Source organism: Pyrgilauda ruficollis, unplaced genomic scaffold, assembly GCF_017590135.1.
Source record: "Pyrgilauda ruficollis isolate IOZ18807 unplaced genomic scaffold, ASM1759013v1 scaffold62, whole genome shotgun sequence".
Taxonomy (NCBI): Eukaryota; Metazoa; Chordata; class Aves; order Passeriformes; family Passeridae; genus Pyrgilauda; species Pyrgilauda ruficollis.
Window position 1 is genome coordinate 2,853,515 of NW_024527933.1, and position 22,032 is coordinate 2,875,546.

The 22,032-nt window shown below is 56.1% G+C and overlaps 1 protein-coding gene across 1 annotated transcript; it reads left to right on the forward strand.

Annotated features, from left to right (window-relative positions):
- Positions 1-20,568, forward strand: ADGRD2 (adhesion G protein-coupled receptor D2). Its single transcript, XM_041483867.1, has 26 exons — positions 1-345; positions 1,547-1,624; positions 1,713-1,773; positions 2,375-2,605; positions 2,748-3,401; positions 3,561-3,659; positions 4,143-4,228; positions 4,605-4,886; positions 6,121-6,232; positions 6,609-6,743; positions 7,021-7,141; positions 7,648-7,789; positions 7,964-8,019; positions 9,055-9,181; positions 9,279-9,382; positions 10,522-10,624; positions 10,836-10,989; positions 11,739-11,872; positions 12,455-12,570; positions 13,481-13,601; positions 16,147-16,188; positions 16,388-16,441; positions 16,763-16,904; positions 17,229-17,287; positions 19,333-19,363; positions 20,453-20,568. Exons 1-26 carry the CDS (start codon positions 1-3, stop codon positions 20,566-20,568), a joined length of 3,705 nt encoding a protein of 1,234 aa, XP_041339801.1.
- Positions 20,569-22,032: the final 1,464 nt, after the last annotated feature.

Below are 22,032 nucleotides of genomic sequence, written 5' to 3' on the forward strand. Positions count from 1 at the left end.
ATGTGCCGGGTGAGGGGGGCTGTGCGGAGTGGGGTGCCGAGCGGGGTGCGGAGTGCTGTGAGGAGCGGGGTGCGGGGTGCGGAGCGCTGGGAGATTTACGGAGCGGGTGCGGAGCTGTGGTCCCGCGGAGCGGGTGCGGAGCGGGGTGCGAGGTGCGGGGAGCGGGGAGATGCGCGGAGCGGGGTGCGGGATGCTGTGAGAAGCGGGGTGCGGAGTGGGGTGCGGAGTGCTGGGAGATGTGCGGAGCGGGATGCGGAGCGGGATGCGGAGCGGGATGAGGAGCGGGATGCTGAGCGCGACGCGGAGCGGGATGAGGAGCGGGATGCGGAGCGGGATGCGGAGCGGGTGGGGAGCCGCGGTCCCGCAGAGCGGAGCGGGCCCCCGCCGTTCCCGTTCTCGCTCCCCGGACACCGCCGCCCCGCCGGGCTGTCGCGCCGGTCCCGCCGTGGCCCTGCCCGGGCTCCCAGGGGTGCCCCAGCCCCGGGGTGCCCTGGGTCACTGCGCTCGGCCCACAGGGACGCTGGGCTCTCCCAGCTGGGTCACCGGGCACCCCTCACTGCCCGTTTGTCCTGCCCAAACCGCGTTCCAGTTTCCTCCGCACGTCTCCAGGTTCCTCCGGGGAGCAGCGGACCCCTGAGGCTGCGGGTGCGGGCTGAGCAGGGGGGAATGGCGGTGCCGGGGCTCCCTCTCACCCATCGGATTTATACTTTCCCCTGGGGGCCAAGAGCTCTGTTGGGTGTTTCCAAAGCCTCCGCTGAACTTTGGAAGGCTGTGAGCGCAGAGCCCGGGCTGCAGAGCGGATCTCCGAAGTCCCTTAGCAGCAAAGCGCTTAAAAGTGCTTTTACAGCGGCCCCGGGAGAGCCCGCGGGAGCAGAGATCGCTGCCAGCCGGCGGTGCCCGTGCCCACAGCTTTAGCGCTTGTTTGCATTGGCGTTGCCAGTTCCCATCTTGTGTCTTTACGTGCCCTCATCTATGATTTTACTGGGCTTTTTACTGTCTGCACTCAGCGTTTCCTCCCCCTGGGGCAGAGGTGGGGAGGTGGGGGATCGCTGCCAAGCCCTGAGCCTGGCAGCTCCCCGGGATGGCTCCGTGGTGCAGGGCTCTGTGTTTGGGCTCACAGAGGCTGGATTTGCTGCTCTGCGGGCTCTGCTCTGGTGCTCTGGTCCTGCAGGTCTTAAAGGCAACGAGAAAAGCTGTCAGTGATGCAACAGTTTAATGATTCCATTTATGGTGGCTTTTTAATTTAGTTAATGCAGATGAAGAGGCTCTGCGATCTTGCCTGTTCCTTAATATTGCACATCTCTACGTTTTATGCTTAATTATTTTGTATCCTGCAAACTAATGTTAAACTGAGACCTTAAGGTCTTCAAGAAGATCTGGGAATTCTTTGGATAAGATACTATTCAGGACAGGTATTTCAGAGGGAGTAATTGTCTCCTTTTTGTTTCGAGACTTTCTGAGGAAAGCAGCATTGTCAGGGGATGCCATTTCTACGGAATGCTTCTGTCTCCATGAAGCATCTCCAGTAATACTTTATTTATTCTAGCAAAGAGTGAAATCTTCCCAGCTGGTCAGCATGTTTAGGAGAGATTTGAGACCTCATTCTTACTTCTTCAGCTTTCTGGTGAGTATTACCTTTTTTTTTTTTTTTTATTATTCTGGGAATTTGAGATAATGTTTCTCTGAATGTTACAACACATCCTCTCCACCAGGTCGCTCTGTCCAGGAGTCTCCTTGCCTTTGCAGCCCTTGCTAAGAACCAGACTTCCACAGGTTAGTGTTTTTGTCAGCACTCTCTCTGTGTTTTACAAGCCATATCCAGCACAGAGAAAGAAAAGGTGTCTGGTGGTGCAAACAAAGGTAAAGATACTTCTTCTGTTACCCTGTTTTGTGCCTAAAATGCTGTTTGCAGAGCTGGTATTTGCAGGGCTGTTTGCTCAGCTGCTGCTCTGTGCCCCACTGCATCTCAATGCAAACAGATTATTTTGTGCCTGAAAATTGCATCTGCAAGTGCAGATACTGGGATGAGCTTTTTGGGGATAAAGCAAGTAAAGTTGTTTTTTTGCACAACTGCTTTGAACAAGCTCTTCTGAGGCCATCCCTGGGCATAGCAGAGTGAGCTTTTCCTTTGTGCTGAGCTTAGCATGGTGTGTGTGTCCTACAGGAGTGTGGCCAGCTCCAGCCCTGGGCCAGAGAGCAGCCACAGGCACCCTCAGCTCAGTCCGTATGGTCTGAGCTCTGTCCCGCTGTGCCCAGGGGCTGCATGGGGACAGGAGCTCCTGCCAGCAGCTCCTGCAAGGTGCACGAGGCAGTGTTTTTAACAGTGGGCTGGAGAGGCTTTCTGTTTCCCCAGGCTGTGTGTGTCCCTCTCCAGGTTTTGCTCCTGTCACAATCGAGACCGCGAGACACACGTATGAATACGTGGCCACTGCTCTGGACTGGTGGCAAGCTGACAGGTACTGTGAGCAGCACTTTGCTCAGCTGCTCTTTGAGCCCCAGGACAGTGAGCAAGGCTCCTTCAGCAGACTGCTGCAGTCCCACCACATCAGAGGCTCTGTCTGGCTGAAGGAAAGGGACAGCGTCCTGCACAAAACAAAGAGGAGACGTGAGTATAAGTGGGCATGGGCTATTTAGAGATGTTTTCATACTGAAAAATATGACTGGAGAAGTTGTCCCTTGTTTTTCTTTATTCTCACTTTATTGGCCTGCGCTTCTTCCTTGCTGCTGACTGAAATTCCTCCTTCTAGGTGGCCACACTGTGCCAGTCTTGGTATTCGGAGACAAAACAGACACCAAGTATGTGAAGGTGCTCTCTGAGTTCCCGGCACTGCCTGCTGTCACAGCCTGTGCCCACCTGCAGTGGGACACCAGGACGCAGGAGGTGGCCACCATCTTCTCCTACGCCGTGCCTGCCTTCATGAACGAGTTCCAGCTCCGTGGCTTTGCAGATGAGGAAGGCTTTGTTCGCTTTGCTCTCATCGTCCACGGGCACCATTCCCCTTACCTGCCTGTGTTCCGTGCTGACGGGCGGTGGCATCACTTCTGTGTCACCTGGCGGCAGCAGAACGGCACCTGGGCCATCTACGCCGATGGCAAAAGGAGGGCAGCAGCCAGTGGTTTGTGTTCTGTGGGACCCTCTGCCCCCCAGCCCATCTCTGGCCAGGGCACCTTCATCATTGGGCAGGACCAAGATTCCCTGGGGGGCACCTTCAGGGCAAAGGAGTCCTTCAGTGGGAACATCACTGACCTGCACATCTGGCAGAGAGTCCTCAGCACCGAGCACATCGAGAAGGTTCGCTCCTGCTGGGTGGTAGAGCAAGACCTGGTTTTTGGGTGGAGCTCAAATGCCCTGGAAGTGGAGAGCACTGTTCAGGCAGTGGCCACGCAGCTTCTTTGCCCAGGTAAGTCTCAGTATCCTCCACAGTGGCTGCTATCCTGGCTCTCAAGGCACAGCCCACAGCGTTTGCTGTGCCAGGGCCTGTGGGTTGCTGCAGGAAAGGTGATACCTGCTGGGATGGTGTGTCCCTGGGACACCCTTCTGTCTGCCTCTGTTTCCACAGGGCCCGTGGAGGAATGCAGAGTTTTGGAAGTTGGCAGCAGTGGATTCAGTTATGCATCTTGTTTGCAGACTTTGCCTTTCATCTGTCACTACAGCAAGGGTACAGCATCTGTTGCTTATTCCTGCCTTGCTGCCACCAGGCACACTGCTGGAGGTCCTGGGCTGGTGGCCAGGGATGGGGAGGCCCCTGCTCTGAAGGGGTCACATGCAAAACCCTCTGGGGCTGGCACTTTGCTGCAGCTGCCTGCACTCTGGCAGGGGGTTTGGCTGTTCCCCAGCTGGGCTGGGAGTGCTGGTACACCCTCCATGGCTTCTGGCTGCAGGGCTGTGAGTGCTCCCAATCCAGGCATTCCCAGACTCCTTGGCCAGGGGAGCACGGGGAGAGGCAGAAAAGGAGTGTGAAACTGTCTCTCCAGATGGGATCTGGTGCTAAAAATAAAATACAGCTGTGAAGTCTCCTAGTCCTCCCTGTCCTGCAGACTCAGCCACCATCTGAGGACCCCTGCCCAGGCTTTGAACGTGGCATGTGTTAACCACGCTGCTGGACACCTCAGCAGGGGTTCTGGTTCTGCTTTGTCCCCAGATGCATACTGGCAACTGAAAAGAGCTCAGCTGGAGTCCAGCCACTCGCTCGCCAGCCGTGTGAACACCCTTGCAGTGAGGACAGTGGTGAGTCCTGCAGCCCCAGCAGTGGCAGCTGGCACCTGCAGCAGGCAGGAGCTGCTGAGGTGGGCGTGCTGGCACCTAGAGCTGTTTGAGGTCGCTTTGCCAGCAGTTCTGCCTGGGATCTTTCCTGAGCTGCTGCTGGAGATTGTGACCAGCACAGCTGTAACTTCTGCTGTGATCAAACAAGTAATGTTGCTTCAGATTGACTCATCTCACTGAGGATGGGAGTCTGGACAAGAGATCCTTTCCCCCAGGGTATTCCTGGTTGGCCAGAGAGATCCTGATGCCAGCAGGGGCATGCAGGGCATTGCCAAGGCACAGCTGAGGAGCAGGGAGAGTCAGGGCTCTGCACTGAACTAAACCATCTTTTCCATGACAGATTCCTGACAGCATCTTCATGAGTGGTGTGCAAGACATGAACCTCTCTGTGGCTCTTGATGCTCTTGATATCTTGGCAACTGTTCTGAGAGAAGGAGAAGTGCCCGTGCTTGAGCCATCTGACCTCCTTGCAGTCCTTCAATTACTAAAGCAAGTGTCAGATTTGGAAATCCAGGAGGGAGATGAGCTGGAGATGTTGGAGCAGTTGGGCCAGTATTACATGGAAGTAACTGAGTTAATTCTGGAAGAGCAGAACACTGGGACATGGTCACTGATCAGCCAGGTAATGGTGTCACCATTGTGACTGCTGTGTGCTCATCCTTGGCTGCTGCACCACGCCAGGCTGGCTCTGCTGTCCTTGCACGGCCACCTGTGGCCCTTGAGGCCATGCTGAAGCATGGAAAAATGCTGCAAGCACGGCATGGAGCCTCTTCAGCAGCTCTGAGCAGGGCCAGCTGCTTTCCTGGTGCCTCACTGCGGGAGGTGCAGCCAAGTCCTCGTGCAAACAAGGGCAATGCTAGTGGTGCCTCCCTTGCAAACCCCTCAGGTGGTTAACTCAGCTCTCTTCGAGTTCTCCACTTTGCCAGTCTGGATTGGCAGTTTGCAGATTCCTGGGGCTGTTTCCTTGCTCCCACATCCTGCTGTCTGGCAGGGACATGCCCTTCCCTTGCAGTGTGTTGTGTTTTCTGTGGATGGGCTGTTTGTCATCAGCCCCCTCACTGCTCCAAACAGGCTTTGCATAAGGGATTCCCATCATCCCACCCCCGTGAGGTTTTTCTCCATGCTCATGTGTGTTTTTTGTGCCTGGTGCAAGGTCTGCACTCTCCACCTGCCTCTGAAAATGTGTGACAGTGTCTGGCCTGTGCCCCAGGAACCAAGCCAGGGAGATCCAGAGATGATTACAGGATGCTGGGCAGTTCAGAGCTCAGTGCTCACAGCTGCCCAGGTCTCCATGGCCACAGTCACTCCCAGCTTCCCAACGGTGGCACAGACCCAGCTTGGCCCAGTGCAGCTGAAAACCTCTGAGGGAGAAGGGTGGGACTGTGCACTGCAGGGTGGCACTTGTGCATCCAGCACAGCAGGACCTCGAGCAACGGGGCCACTCTTCTGCTGCCCTCAGCTGCAGAGTCTATTTCTGGGTGAAACCTTTTCCAGGAAGAGCAGATGGTTGTTCTAGAGCTTGGTGAAAATCAGGACTCAAGTCTAAAGGTCTTTCTTTCCAGAAGCTCATTTATTTATTTGTTTCCATGCTGTTTTAATGGCTTTTTATGCAGAACAGCAAGTTTCCTTCATTGCCAGACCTGTCTCCTTGCTGGAGGAACTGGGAACATCCTTCAGTAAAGAAATCACAGAAAAGCAAAGCCAAAGCCTTGAGTCTCAGCTTCTCTCTCTCTCTTTTTTTTTTTTTTTTTTTTTTTCTGCCAAGCACCAAACATTTAAGGACACTCTTGTGAGCTGTGGGAAGGGAGGGCTGAGGGTGCAGGTGCTGATTTCCATCACTCTCTCTGTTTTTGCAGGTTATCAGGGGGCCCATGGCTGTGGTTGAGCTCTGTGACAGGATGGTGTCACTCTTGGTCCCACTGCTGACCACAGAGAGGACAAAGATCACGATCCAGCACGGGAATATTGGTGAGTGGCACTGGAGGGCATCACACCAAGACCCAGATCAGTCACCCTGTCTGGTTCCCAGCCCAAATCCACGCCTGGCTCCTCTCCTCCTCTGGCTCACCTCTTGCCAGCCCTGCAGCCTGCTCCCCATTTCCTCTGTGCAGAGTCAGAGTGTGAGGGCCCCTCTCAGGCTGTGGATTGTAGGAAACGTTTGAGCCTGGGGGAAGCAGAGCCCAGATGCCCCAGGTTTGCACAGAAGGGGTCCTGCCTGCTGCTGCTGCTGCGGGTCCTGGCTGGTCTTGGCTGGGATCACAGTGTCCTTGTGGTACTTTGCTGCAGCAGCAGCTCTGGAGGAAGGCTGAACCCTGGCTCAGCACCTGATTTTACCTGTGCTCAGGGATGGAGGTGAGGGAGCTGGAGCTGAGCGAGCAGGAGCTCAGTGGGCAGGCATACGTGGTCCAGACCCCTGAGAAAGGCAGGCACGACCTCATCGAAGTTCCTGTGGAGGAAATGCAAAGGCTGAAATCCAGAGGTTAGTGACCACACCTGAGCTTCCCCTGGTACCTCTGCGTGCCCCTCCTTAGTGGCACAAACTCCTTACCTTGGCCACATGAGGTCTGGAGAAGCGTGGGGAGGGGATGCCCTTGGCAAAGGGAGCTGGGCAGTGCGGGAGAGGGTCTGTGCAGCCCCTCTAGAGGCTCAGCTCGGAGCCGAGGGTGTTCTGGACGCCGTCATCTCCCCCAGAGGAGGGCAGCGGTGTCCAGCGCTGCCCTGTGCTCCGTCCCTGTCCCCGGGCTGTGTCCCTGCAGGTCTCCACAGGGTCACAGTGAAGAACATGTGGTTTGGCTACGGCTCCCTGCAGCGCTGCCTGTCCGGCAGCGGCGCCAGCGCGGTGTCCCAGGAGCCGGCTGCCCCCGGAGGGGGACAGAAGTGAGTGGAACAGAGCCCCCCGCACCCCAGGGCTGCCCTCAGAAGAGCTCGTTTTCAAATCTGCATTGAGCCGGTGCCTCGATTTCGGGGTCACCTTCCTCCCCATCCATCCCAGCCCTCGCACTGCCTGTGCGCTGAGGTGCCCCGTGGGGTGCCCTGCGTGCCCCTGTGTCCCGCGGGTGGCACAGAGCCACAGGGGCAGGGTGCCCCGTGCCCGCTCAGAAGGTGTCCCCGGGGATGCTGGCTCTGCGGCGGGGCCGGGCTGGCGGCGCTCCCGGAGCTCCGAACGCTAGGTGGGGATGGCCGCCCGCGCATCCCGCTCCCGGGGATGCTCCCGCAGTGCCGGGCAGCGCTGGGGCCGTGCCGGGTACCCCACGGCCCGTCCTGCCCCGTGCCCGGCCCTCGGCAGAGCCCGCATCTCCGCGGCTGTCCCGCGCACCGGCAGATCCCGTTTTCCGAGCGCGTCCCGTGCTCGCCGTGCCCGTGAGCCGCGTCCTTGCCCGCAGGTCCCCGAGCACCGCGGTGGGCACAGCGGTGGGCACAGCGGTGGGCACAGCGGTGGGCACAGCGGTCATCTCGTGCACCCTGCTCAGCGGCCAGCAGGAGATCAGCACGTCCGTGCGCTACCGCCTGCAGCACCGCGCCCAGGTACCGCGGGGCTGTGCCCCGGCTGTCCCCAGCCCCCGGGGATCCGGGCTGTCCCTGCCCCCTGACTCCTGTTTGCCCTGCTGACAGACCCTGTCACAGCCAGGGCGGTGACATGCCCCCCGTGTCCGGCCGTGCGTGCCTGTGTCACCTCTTGTCTCCCCTCTCTGCCTGCAGGACCTGCCCGATACTCTGGTGGGGCCCGTCTGTGCCTTCTGGAACTTCAGCCTCAGGTGCCTTGTTTCAGTTCAGGTTCCCACATTTATGAGCTTTTTGTTTCCACTGGAAAACCAAACATCTCAATATAAATGTAATGGTAAGGGTAGAGATGTGGAATTTTTTGCCTCCTTTGCATGCTGACATCCCCTGTCTGCTGGAGCAGAATGCTTTCCTGGGAAGATTTCCTTTGGAGAAGTCACTCACAAGCAAGTGACCTTTAATGAGGTATATACAACTCAAATGGAAAGCCCTGGTTAATTATGGTTGCTGCCTGTGACAAAGAGGAGTCAGCCAAGATACACGCCCCAAAGACATGCAGGACTCCCAGCCTCGTAAATCCTGCCTGGCACTGGGATGTGTTTTTGCTGAATGTCACTGTGGTGAGAACACCGAGGCTGTGATATATTATAGATTGGTAATTAAGTCATTCAAGTGAAAAAATCCTCCCTAGAGTCCCAGACTTGTAGCAGGCATGGATCGGGTAGGGGAAGGTGGGAAGGATTTTGGAAACATCTGGTTATTGTCCAAAGGATCCCAGCAGCTCTGATCCTGACCTTCCTGGGGTGCTGGAGGCTCAGGGGGCAGTGGGGACGGAGCTGCAGCCATGGTCCTGCCCAGGGAATTCAGTGGGAGCGTTGCTGGGTGGCAGGGACAGGCCTGTCCTGAGGACCCAGGGGCACCATGCTGGCTTTGTGGCAGGCTGAGCTGGCGGGCAGAGCTGGGCACAGCCAGCCCAGCGCTGCTCTCAGTGAAGGGGCTGGGCAGGGAGCTCTTCCCAGAGCCAGGCAATAGCTGGGTTCTCTTTGAAGCTGTCACGGCTGAACTCCACTCTTTAGTGCTCACATTGACACCAGATGTATTTTCATTGTGTGCCTGCTGGATGAGGCAAAGCTGCTGAGACAAAGGGTGAACCAAAGGGAAGACCTGTTTCTGGTGTCCTCATCTTCCTCCTTTAAACTCTGCTTCTCCTGGGAGAATGAAATTGCCATCCTGCCCTGGCTTTCTGTGGAAGTGAAAGGTAATTTCTGTGTGTTTTCTCTGGTTTTTAGCCCCGATGCTGGTGGGATGTGGTCCACGGCCGGCTGCTCTGTGGCCAAGTCTCTCCCAGACTCCACTGCCTGTTTTTGCAACCACACCACCAATTTTGCCATCCTGCTGCAGGTGTACGAGATGGAGGTGAGGAGCAGCCTGGCCCTGGGGGGTGCTGGCACTGCCAGCTCCTGCAGTTGGTTCATGAGGGATTTGAGCATTTCTTGTTTCATGTCTGGAGCAGAGGACCACCAAGGAGGAGTTCACACTGCAGACTTTGACTTTTATTGGATGTGGAGTTTCCTTCTGTGCCTTGATTGTCACCTTCATTCTGTTCCTGGTGGTTGGGTAAGAGACTTGCAGCCTTCTCTTTATCTTATACTTGATATTTTACTTCAGAGCCTTTCTCAAAGTGTCCCTCGCCAGCGTGGGGTGGTGCAGGTGTGTGGGAAGAGGAGAGAGCTGCCCTGTGCTCCGTGGCAGAGGGGAGTGGTTGCTGTTGGCTGAAGGGGGGCTCAGCCCTGGGTGTTTCTGTGGAGATGCTCATTGATCTGTGCACACACCTGTGTGTCCATGGCAAGGCTTTCATCAATTGCTAACCATGTTTACTATAAAAGCTGCTCTGCTAGAATTATTTTTTTATAAAATAAATGGAGCAAGGACTATTTCTTTGATTGCCAACCCTTCTGTGTCTCTGGGCAAGCACAGAGCTCTGCCTTGTGAGTGTGGCAGTGGCTGCCTCCACCTCTCCCCCGTGCCTGTGCCCTGGAGCCCTGGACAAGGGCTGAGCAGCTGCACCCAAGAGTGTCCCCAGACAGAGAGCTTGCACAGCAGGGCTGTCCCCTGCCCAAGAGTGTCCCCAGACAGAGTGCTTGCACAGCAGGGCTGTCCCCTGCCCAAGAGTGTCCCCAGCACCAGTGCTAGCCCAGCAGGGCTGTCCCCTGCCCAAGAGTGTCCCCAGACAGAGTGCTAGCATAGCAGGGCTGTCCCCTGCCCAAGAGTGTCCCCAGCACTGAGTGCTTGCACAGCAGGGCTGTCCCCTGCCCAAGAGTGTCCCCAGCTCAGAGTGCTAGCATAGCAGGGCTGTCCCCTGCCCAAGAGTGTCCCCAGCACTGAGAGCTTGCACAGCAGGGCTGTCCCCTGCCCAAGAGTGTCCCCAGCACTGAGTGCTTGCACAGCAGGGCTGTCCCCTGCCCAAGAGTGTCCCCAGACAGAGTGCTAGCATAGCAGGGCTGTCCCCTGCCCAAGAGTGTCCCCAGCACTGAGTGCTTGCACAGCAGGGCTGTCCCCTGCCCAAGAGTGTCCCCAATACCAAGTGCTAGCACAGCAGGGCTGTCCCCTGCCCCTCTCACTGCCATCTGTGCAGTGAGTGCAGAGAGACCACAAGTTGCCCAGGCAGGCCTGCACAGCCCGGGGGGACAGGGAGGTCCTTTGGGGTGCACCCTTTTGTCTGGCTGCAGCTCAGGGCTCCCTCTCTCCCTCCCCAGCGTCCCCAAGAGTGAAAGGACCACGGTGCACAAGAACCTGATCCTTGCACTGGCTGCAGGAGAAGCTCTGCTCATGTTCAGTGAGTTGGCCAAGCCCAGCCAGGTGAGCTCAGCAGGAAAGGCCCACTCAGCCCCCGTGGCCAGGCTCCAGCATCTCTGCCAGAGCCACAGAACAGATTTATTAATTCCCTTAAATTAATCAAAGGGTAATCACCCTTTTGTTAATTACCTGTAACTGGCATCTAGGGTAGAATTGTCTCTCTGTTTGGAGATGCACATAAGTAGCTGTGCAGTGTGCTTTCTGTCCCCTCCAGGTGCTGTGTTTCATGGTCACTGCCTTCCTGCATCTCTTCTTCATGGCAGCCTTCTCGTGGATGCTGGTGGAGGGGCTTCTCCTCTGGAGCAAAGTGGTAGCAGTCAACATGAGCGAAGGCAGGAGAATGAAGTTCTACTACGTGACAGGCTGGGGTATCTGCACACTCCTCTGCCTTGGGTCCTCAGGAAAATATTCGTTTTCTTTCCTAGTGAAAGTTTTAATAGGAGAGATGCACTATTTTTTTAATTTCATTTGAGACCTGGGTGCCAGTGCCCTGCAGAGGCTCTCTGGAATTGTTTGTCAAATTTCTAGTCTTAAAATAGAAGTTGAACAGCATTTCTGTTATATTTCTAAACCCAGGAGTTCAGTAAAAAAATGAGGGGGAGATTTATGGTAAGTTCTTGTTCTTGGAGAGCATCACCATTGTCTGATAGTAATTAAATAGAAATGTGTTCCTCACTAAGCACCTTTTATTCAGAGGGAGCCCTTTAGGGACACAGAATTATTTGAATAAGCTGAGTTTTGTGTCAAAGAGGAGCCTCTTTAGGGATGTGCTGCTCAAGGAGCACACACCTCGTTGGACACTGGGCAACCACTCCAAGTATTTTGGATTGGTTTATGTCTTTGATTGTCCATTTTGTTAAAAAAGCAATCTGAGGAATAAATTGCTTTGGTCAGGACTTGGGACTTGGAATGCTTTATACCTCAGAGAGAGATGCTGACAGCTTGTAAATCTGGCTGCGTTGAGCCAGGACAGATTTCAGCTGCAGAGGATTGATGTTGCTCGTGGGGGCTGAAGTCTGTCTGGCCAGGGGGGTTTTGAAGCAATTGTCTGGTGCCCAGTGCCCTGCATGGGGCATCTCTGCTCTTCCCAGGGTTTAACCTGTGGGTTTTTCTGCAGGGCTTCCAGTCCTTATCGTGGGGGTGACCCTTGCAACTTCCTTTAACAAGTATGTGGCAGCCAACCACTGCTGGCTGAACGTGCAGACCAACGTCATCTGGGCCTTCGTGGGGCCTGTGCTCTTCATCCTGGCTGTGAGTGCCAAACCCTGCTGGGAAGGTGGGAGTCCCTTGGGTCTGCTCCTGCAAAAGCTGTGCAGAGTCAGGGGTGCAGCTCATTGTGCCTGCTGCTTTTAGGGGAAAGGTGTGGTTTTGCTTTATATAGACTTCTGCAACACAAGTAAATCTCTTTAATCAAAAAAAGCTTTTTGATGGGGAAGAAGTGCTTTAAGAAAATTTTGCTGACCAGTTCTTGGCTGGCTGTTCAGTTAGGAATGTGGTGTGTGACATTGCCTTAGCTAAAGGTCTGATTTTAATACAGGAATATCTACATCCTTGAAATATCATTATACAAAACACTGTAGCAGAAAAAGGTCCCATGTTTATGGGGTCCAGAATAGACATTTAACAGTGAAGAGGTTCTGTAGGAGCAGTTTTGGGATAAGTTTCCTATATTTCATGCCTGTGCCAATAGCTCTGTGAAGTCTTTTGATTTCATTGCTTTCCTGGTAATGACATTTGCCCCCAAGTTCTGACCCTAGTTTCCAGCAGAGGAGTGTCACCCTCTGGAGCTGAGGCTGCAGGATGTCACTGAGCCCAGCGGCTGTGCCCTGGCAGGTGAACAGCTTGGTGCTGCTCCGGGTGGTGACGGTGACCGTGGCCAGCGCTCGCAGGAGGTGCAAGATGCTGACACCCAACTGCAGCCTGGAGAGCCAGATTGGAACCCAGATCTGGTGAGCAGGGAAGGGCCTGGCTCTCCCAGCTGGGGCTGCTCTGGGTGTGAAGTATGTGAGGTGGTGTTGGATACGTGGAAGAAATCCTTTCCAGGGAAGCTGCTGAGGCACTGGCACGGGTTGGCCAGGGAAGCTTGGCCAAGTGAAAGGCAGTGAGCTGTGAGAGTCAGAGCTGCAGGGCAGAAGGGATTCTCTCCCCCAGGGGAGCTGTGTCTCACCCAAAGACAGTCTCTAATCCCAGCTGAGAAGCCCAGCCAGCACCTTCAGCCAAGGGAACCAGTGCTGGTCTCCATCTGCACTCACACTCCTGAATCTCACCCCTCTGGCACAGGAGACCCTTGGCAGCGCCTGCAGAAATCCAAGCTTGGGGCTTGGTGGGCTGAAAGTAAGGCTGGTGGGGGTTATACACACAGGGGAAGAGGCAGTGGGGACTTCTGTAATCAGTCAATACCGAGAGACCTCTAAAAAACTGCTGCCTGAGTCATTACTTTATCATGCTCTGTGAATTTTTATTGTTGTTAGCTGGCGCCGGATACCCCTGCTAGACACGCATTGTTCCCCTGTAGCATAAATAAATTTTCCCAAATTTACAGAAGCACAAAGATAGGGCATTGCTGGAGGGCAGGGTGACATCTATGTGCAAATAAAACAAATAGAGAAACCTTCCTTGTAGCAGAAATTGGGGGGAAATAGCTGTTTTCTCACTGCTGATGACGTCAAAGAGCTCCCTTCTTGCTAGCTTGCAGTGATAAATGGAGAACAGGGCTGGCACACTGGGGTCTGGGAGGTGAGATATTTGGTTTTTCCTGTCTTATTTTGTTTGCAGAGGAATTTGTTCCACAGCTACTGTCTTGGTAGTGTTTCATCTCTGAAATGTGCCTGGGTAACCCTGAGCTCTTTCTCCCACCAGGGCCACGGCCAAGCCCGTGCTGGTGCTGCTGCCCGTGCTGGGGCTCACCTGGCTCTGTGGGCTCCTGGTGCATCTCAGCATCGTCTGGGCCTACGTCTTCATTGTGCTGAACTCCCTCCAGGTGAGAGCTGCACCTCCTGGGTGCCCGGGCCACGCCAGGCAGGCGCCTGCAGGGCACTCTACCTGTCCTTGCAGCCTGGGTGCTTTAGCTCTGAAGCCAGCCCAGCCTTCCCAAGCCACGGGGCCATTTTGTCTGAGGAAACTCATTTCACCCTTCCAAGATACAAAATACAGCTCTGGAGACCTTGCACACCTGACAGCCCTCAGCACCAGTCCCTGGCAGTGTCCTACTGGTGCCACAGGTTTCCAGTTCAGATCCTGTTTCTTGTGCTAGTTTTTCTCACACCAGTGTGGTTCCAAAACAACAGTTACAAACTCATTAGAGTTTTTATTTGCTGGTATAATGGTAATTAAAATGGTACCTGTGCAGCCAAATGGGGCAGACATCCCTCCTGCTGTTTGCACCTGGGAAATGAGCTTCTGCTGCAGGACAGGGCTGGCCCTGGGACTGTTCCCAGGACCTGGGGATGTCTGGAACCCAGGGACACACGGTGACAAAAGCTCCTGGAACATGTGCTTGCCACCTGCGATCCAAAGCATCGACAGAGGCCTTGCAAACCTTGAGAGAAGGCAGCTGTAGATGGAGCTAGAGAAGCACTGAACACCCCACAGCCCTGCACACCCGGCTCCCAGCACGCTCCTGAGGGGAAGGTGGAATTCTCAGCAGGCAGGGGGAGCAGGGAGGGGCAGCCCAGCCCTGGGGTTGAGGCTGTGCCTCTCCAGAGGTGCCCATGGGCACTCCCTGCACTGTCCCAGCCCTTGGCACTGCCTATTCAGGGTCTCTTGCCCAGTGCTTGAGCACAAATCCTTCTCCAGGGCATGCAAGCCAAGGGAGCCACTGGGCACTGCCCTCCAAACCACTGGGATTAGAGAGTTTTGCACCCTTATTTCCCATTTTTCTTGTTTCAATAGAAGCTAGCTCCTGCTGTACTGTGCCTGGGGAGAGGCCAGCTCTGTGTGCTCCTCTGGCACACTTGGCTGTTCCCAGGCTGGGCTGGCCCCGCTGTCCTGGGTCAGTCCTGGCCCTGTCACCTCGTGCACGCGATGGGTGGCAGCTCTGGCTGCTCTGGGATGTTCTCCTGAGTCAATCCCAGCCCTGTCACCATGCACACTCAATGGTGGCAGCTCTGGGATGCTCTGGGATGCTCTCCCGGGTTCAGTCCCAGCCCTGTCACCATGCACACTCGGCTCTGGGATGCTCTGGGATGCTGTCCCGGGGCTGGCACTGCTCCAGGGCTGGGAGCTGCTCACGCACATCCGCCGGCCCCGGTGGGAGGCTCCAAGGCCAGAGAGGGCTGCCTCTCCACATCTCTGCTGTTAAGGCTGGCAGGAGGATGGCAGGAGGCCTGTCTTGGTCTGGTTGAACAGCATCAGTTCTCTGTGTCTCCTCATGCCATGCTTGGGTCATTGAGCAGGAGGGAACGGCAGGCTCCGAGCTCTGTGGACAGACATGGCTGTGCTGTACTCTTTTGCCTCTGTCCCTTCATTACCAAGTTCAGAACAGCCTGCAGATTGCCCCAGAGGAGAAATAAATGCTGGTGAGAAGCTGCAGAGTTGAGAGAAAGCCATCCTGTTTCAGCCCCTTTGCTTACTTCCTACGAATCACTCGGAATTTCCTTTGGGGCCAGAGTGTTCCTTCACGTGTGGCTCCTGCACAGTTGTTCTCTTGCTGGGGTTGTTTTTTGTTTGACTCTTTTCTGTTGTTCTGCAGAAGCCCCAGCCTGTGTCAGGGCTGCCCTGTGTGTGCTGGCACCAAACATGCCAACTCCTCCTGCAGGCAGGCAGGGCAGGAGCCCAGACAGTGACTGAGCAGCAGGAGGGAGCCCGAGGGGCTGTGGGGCAGGGTGGAAGGGGAGGGGGCTGCAGGGGCTCCCCCAGAGCTGCATCTCCTCTCCCACCCCCTGCTGCAGCTGGGCCTCCTCTCCTTCCTCGCTCTCCTCCCCCCTCCCTGCGCTCATCCAGAATGATTCTCTCAAGGAAGACCTGCCTTGGAAGCCTGGCCAGAAATCTGGTCTGGGGGAGTGACCAGCGCTGCTGGCTGAAGGACAGGTCACGGCACGGTGCCAGGGCTGCTGCCATTGCTCCTGCCAAGAGCTCGCAGATGAGAGCAGGGCTCGCTGGAGACAAGATGGATTGCATCTCTGGCTGCAGCTGATTTATCTAGCTGCGATAACAAAACACCCACAGATATAACATAAATCTGGTGGGCCAGATAGGGCTGCCTTAAGGCCAGGATGGTCGGGCTGGAGCTGTAATTAGCCCCAGGCTGTGGCCCCCGGGCAGGGCTGGCCTGGGCACATCCCTCACACAGCTGTGCCCAGCGCTCGTGGTGGCCCAGGTGCCACTGCCCGCTGCTCCTCTCTGCTGTGAGGGCAGCAGGCTCTGTCAGCAGCCTGCTCTCGAGTGTGGGAGGCCCTTCCTGCCTGGCTGGGCTGTGCCCACCCTCTGTGCCAGTCTCAGCCATGCCAGGGCTCCTCTGAGCTCCATGCAGAGCAGCACAAACCAGCCGTACGTCTCTGACCCGTGCCCTGCCCTCTCCCTTCCAGGGCCTGTACATATTCCTGGTCTATGCTGTCTACAACAGCGAGGTAAGAGATGGGTTCAGCCACTGCTCACTGCAGCTCTGTGCTGGCATCGGGGGGCAGCTGGGCTCTGGCTGTTGCAACAGGCAGCACAGCCCCACTGTGCTGCTGGAGCCCTGGCTGCCTTTTCTCCATGATTTGCTGGAGCATCTCCAGCTGTGCTGGAGCTGCTGTGGCCCTCTGTCACGTCCTTGCTCTGCTGCAGGTGAGGAATGCCATCCAGAGGATGAAGGACAAGAAGAAAGCCCTGTCGTTCACAGTGAGTTGGAAGGAATCCCTGCTGCCTCTCCATCCCTCAGCCACCCACCAGAGGAGGGTCCCAGCTGTGCTCTGGGTCTGCTCTGAGGAGAGGATGATGGAAAGAAATCTGATTTTTTTATTTTTGTCTGCCCTTTTTGCTGCCTTGTTGGACACCACAGACCCAAAGACAGCCTACCCCTGTGAGGCAGCAGCCTGCTCTGCCAGGGTGGGGTGGGAGCCAAAGCAGGGATGATGAAATCCCTCTTTGTAGTCTGATCTGGGTGTAGCAAAGTCTCAGTTGCAATTTTCACTGTCCTGTATCTCTTGCCTGTCGTTCCAGAACTGCTCTCATCCCATCAACTACTTATCCAGCCCTAGAAACACGACCTCCTGGGACACAGGGAAGCTGAGTCCTGCAGCTGGGACTGCCCTGCCAAGCCCTGTGCAGAAAGACCCTCCAGTGAGGAACATCACCAGCAGAGGTAAGAGGATTGTTGTTGCTGTTGGCCCAGGCTGGTGCTCTCATCAGCATGTTAGGCAGCATTGCATTCTCCTGAGGCAAAACTCCATCTTAGTGTCTTAAAATTAATTTTCTGGAGGAGAGGCAAAGGTGTCAGTTGAAAATAGGGATTTTGGCTTTGGGCAAAAAAGGTTTTGCATTCTCCCATCAGTTTGTGGGTGCAGTGATGCAGAAAACTCTTTTGCTCCTTTGCTTCAGTGTGGGACACAAAGCACCAAGTTCTCAGGAAAGCATGGATATTTCTGTTCTCTGCTCTGTGAACTCATTGTGCTGCTTCACCCTTTAGGAAATTTTGGAGCCAAGATTCCCATGGGCATTTCCTCCATTATGTCACCCGAGAGACCGGTATGTAACCCGTCCTGTTCTTCCTCCTTCACCCCTCCTGGGCACAGCAGCTCTGCAGGGACACCGCCAGGGCCTGGGCAGGGGGGACAACAGGACAGGGCACCTTTGCAAGGACGGGAGAGGAGTGGCCCAGAACAGAGGAATTCCAAGGCAAAGCTCACCCTGAGACAAGGGGAAGCAGGAGGGTGCTTAGAGCAGGGCCCTGCAGGAACACGAGGTGCTGCTCAGTTCAGGCCCAGGCTGAGGTTGGTATGGATCAAGCAGGAGACTTTCCCAAGGACAGCAAATTGAATCAGGCAGTGGGGCAGGTGCCATGGGCCAGGCTCACCTGTGCCAGGAGGGCTGTGCTGCCTGCATCGGGATGGAGAGCTCAGCCAGGCCTGGCCTAAAGCAGGGAACAATTTAAATTTGACTACTCTGCTCCCACTTCCATCTCCTGCTTTTGAAATGATCATCAGTCCTTGTGTGCTTGACATACAAGTGCTGTAATTCCCTCAGAATAAAATCCAGCACTACTTTCATGAGTCTCTCACTGAAGGATCTCTCTTTCCCTCTCTAATATTTATCCTTTGAAAACCTATGTCACATAGACAGCTCTTATTTATCCAATAGATAATACTTCTACAGCTGGCATATGGTTCTGAAGCCGCTCAGTAAAATCCATATTTCCATCTCTCGTGATTTATATTGTGGTTAATGCTGCAGCAGCAGCAGGGCTCACTGGCAGGGGATGCTTTCCCCAGGCAGCCAGGTGCTGGCTGTGTGAGCAGGGTCAGGGCTGAGCTCCTGGCACCAGGTGCAGGACGTGGGCAGCAGGATCAGCCCAAGGACCGAGAGCTGGGCAGGGGCACCCGAGGCAGCAGATCCCCTGAATGCCAAGGCCGTGGCATTTCTCAGCAGGCAAAGACAGAGAGTGCTTCTCTCCTGGGAGGGTCACTGAGGGCTTTGCTGTGTCTCTGCTGTATAAACACCATTTTTAATGTGCTTGTTCCCTTTTTGGCCAGGGCAGGTGCTGCAGGGCTGAGGCTGCTGCCGGTGCCTGCAGTCGGTGCTGCCGCAGCTCCTGGGGCAGAGCCGGTGGGGCCGAGAGCACCAGCAGGGCTGGGCTGGCACGGGAGAGGGCTGGCACAGGGCTGGGCACACAGAGGGCTGGGCACAGGGCTGGGCACACAGAGGGCTGGGCACACAGAGTGCTGGGCACACAGAGGGCTGGGCACACAGAGGGCTGGGCACACAGAGTGCTGGGCACACAGAGGGCTGGGCACACACAGAGGGCTGAGCACACAGAGAGCTGGGCACACACAGAGCTGAGCACACAGAGAGCTGGGCACACAGAGGGCTGGGCACACAGAGGGCTGGGCACACACAGGGCTGGGCACACACAGAGGGCTGGGCACGCCTGTGCCCCCTCGGTGTGCCCCGTGCTGTGTGGGGGCTGGGGCTGCTGCCATGCCCCCAGTTATGTAAGCCAGGCTGCTTTCCCTGCTCCCTCCTGAGTCACGGCGCTCGCCAGAGGAGCGGCGGATTCAGAATGTCACTGGCAGCTGCACAATAGTTTGGATGAAGAGAAGATGCTACTTAAAGGCGTTTGAAAACACTTAAAATGACAAAACACTGAGCGAATGGAGATACAAACACAGACAAGATGTTCTTCGTGTTTCAGCTTTTTTCAGTGTTGTTTGGTGATCTTTGCTGCTGTTGGACTGGCAGTAGGACTCTCACGTCTCCCAGAGCATTAACCATCCTTTGAGCACAGGGTGCAGACTGAGTGGGCTCTTCCCAGCACAGCACAGGGGCTCCCTCATCCTTTCCTGGCTTTTCCTGTGGTCTCCACCCTGGTATCCAGAGCAGGCTGTAGCTCCCCACTCAGAGGTGCAGCTGTGTCCAGGGACCCTCTGCCCGGTGCCAGGGAGGAAGGCTCTGGTTCTGTGAGGGACAGTGGGTGGTTCTGGGGAGCCCTGCCTGGCCCCAGGGAGAGTGTGGGGGCACCAGCAGCAAAGCCTCAGCCCCATACCTCTGCTAACACAGGCTCTCCCCTCTTTCAGGCCGTAGAGCTGACAGCGTTCAAAAGCTCAGGTAATGTTTTCCTACATCGTGTTCTGCAGTTTGTGTTGCTCTTGGTGCTGGCTCCTGTGCTTGTGTGTTGGAGGGCTGATCAGAGGGCAGCTGCTTTCTGCTCAGCCTTCAGGATAGTATTATTTCCAAGCTGCCCTGATGGGTGCTGTCCTGGCCAGGCTGTGGGAAATCTGTGTCCCCTGAGCAGAGGAGGGACAGCTGGGGGCTGTGGAGCCCCAGCAGCCCTGCCAGGGGCACTGCCTGTCCTGGCAGCACTGTGGCTCAGCCAGAGGTCCCATGCCAGGGCACCTGCCTGCTTTCTCCCCATGTCTCTGCACCTTTCTTGCTGCCCATCCTTGTCTGCTGTGCCAGCAGAGCTGGGGGTCACGGGCAGGGGGGCCCTGCAGGTTCCTGGTGCTGAGCTCTGTGCCTGTCCCCAGCCCCACTGCTCTGTGGCAGGGCCTGGGCAGCTTCCAGGGGAGAGCAGCTCTTTCTGCCCTGGGCAGCTTCCAGGGGGGAGCAGCTCTTTCTGCCCTAGGCAGCTTCCAGGGGGGAGCAGCTCTTTCTGCCCTAGGCTGCTTCCAGGGGGGCAGCAGCTCTTTCTGCCCTGGGCTGTTTTAAACCAGCAGCTGTGGCAGAAAGCACTGGTGGGTGCTGGGAGTGCCATGATCCCAAAGAAGGGAAGCTGGGGAAGGTGGGTTTTCAGACAGGGCTGGATTTATGAGCTTAAAAGCAGCCATTTAGCTTCTTCTGTTTCAGGTTGTAGAAAGGCCAATGTCACCATGGAGGTGGGTAGAATTAAATCCAGAAATCCCTCCTAAGCCCCAGGCCTCTGCTGGATGGCAGCTCCCTGCTACCTCCTCAGCTTCCCAGCCTGGCTTTGGGCAGGTCCCCAGCTCCTCAGAATACAAATGCAGCATATTTCACTTATTGTCTTTAACAAACACTGCTGGGTACCCCCAGTGCAACTTCTGGGTGGGGACCCTCAGGTGGACAGTGCAGTGAGGACACACCAGGGGTGGAGTGATGATGTTTTTTCTGCATTGTGACATTTTCTTTTGCCAAGGCAAGCAGTGCATTAGCAGGTGTCTGATTTTGCTCCACATGAAGTGTCTGAGCAGGGCATGCTCAGGCTCTTTTCGAGACGATGCCACCCAGAAGCAGTGCAGCTTTCCTCCCCACACTGGGCACATGAGAAAGGCACAAACTGTGGCACCCAGGAGTAGCTGTGCAGCAGCATTTCGGGCAGGAGTGGGGTCTCAGAGGCAGCAAGACCTGCACCCACCACAGGCATTTGTGCTCTGCCCACCCACCCGCACCTTCTTCTGCATACCTTATAACCCACGTGTGTATTAAACTCCAGCTGTGCAAAGTGGGCTGTTTAGTTTGGTTTGATTGTCCCAGGCGAGCCCTCAGTGTGTTTTGAGAAGCCCAGGTCTGCACAGAGGGTGATGGAATGCCAGGCTGGGCTCGGTGCTGTGGGAGAGGCCAGGGTGGAAGGGATGCTGTGCAGCCCCCGAGCCCCCCGGGCTGCCCCGGGGCTGTCCTGGAGCCCGGGCTGAAGGAGGAGATGTCCAAGCAGAAGAGCTCTCCTCTCACACTCGTGTCCGTGCCACGAGAGCCTCCAGCCACTGCAGCGGTGACACAAGGCTGTGATGGCCAGCTGCAGGGCTGCTGGGGGCCCAGGGCAGCTCAGCCTCACACAGGAGTGTGCCCCCACGTTCTGCTCACAGAGCAAAGCGCTGCGCAGCTCTGGGAGCCAGGACGGGGCAGATCACCCCAGCACAGACACTGTCCCCTTCTATTCGTTCTCTCCCAAACAGTTTAATGAGAAGAGATGTGTTTAGCCCCAGATATCTCTGTTTGAAAGCTGCCAGCCAGCTGATGAAAATGGAGAGACAGAAGCCCACCTGTCTCTCCCAGGAAAGCTGTGCTGGATCTGGGGTGGGTCCAGCACCTCTCTGCTCCGGGGCCTCAGCCACACTCCCGTGAGAACCCTGGGGGCTGCACTGGCTCCAAGGGCAAGAGACAGACAGCGATTCCATGGGGAGGTGGGACGTGGGATGGGTGAGGATCAGGGTGGATAAAATCCAGGTGAATGCCAGGCCAGAACCAGAGAGATGGGGAGTTCAGCAGCGTGGCTGTGGCAAGAGGCAGGCAGGGCCTCCCCCCACAAGGGCTCAGTCCATGGAGCAGCTCTGCAGTAATGAGCTCCAGCCAGCTGTAGGGAGCTGCTCTGTGCAGCGAGCCCTGCCTGGCTTCATTACACACTTTTTGTGAGCGGGGCATGGCTGGGGCCGTTCACATATTTGCACAAACAATAAGTCCCATCTTCCTTGTCTTGGCAAACAAGGGCTCCAGGAGGCCTCCACATCCTCCATCTCCTCAAGTGATGGCTGCTTTGTTTCCCCACGATAATTTCATTATTCTGTTTGAATACATTTATATGTTGCTAAGCCACACATAGCAACATGGATCTTGTGTGCGCAGCCCAGCCCTGCGCTGATCGATACTGAGTAATTCTGCAACTCTCACCATATTGTGTTCCATGAGCTTGGCTTGAAATAATGAGGAGTTTGTGAGTCTTTGGGATTCAAAGCCAGAAAAGCACCTGAGTGTCATGGGGAGCAATGCAGACCCCGTCCATCCTGGTGGGATCAGCACTGGGCCATGGCCCTTCCTGTGGGGTC

Coding starts and splice junctions, on each gene's coding strand:
- ADGRD2 (XM_041483867.1), top strand. CDS start 1: ATGTGCCGGGTGAGGGGGGCTGTGCGGAGTGGGGTGCCGAGCGGGGTG. Junction 6,744..7,020: donor GCAAAGGCTGAAATCCAGAG/GTTAGTGACCAC, acceptor GTGTCCCTGCAG/GTCTCCACAGGGTCACAGTG. Junction 13,602..16,146: donor TTGTGCTGAACTCCCTCCAG/GTGAGAGCTGCA, acceptor TCTCCCTTCCAG/GGCCTGTACATATTCCTGGT.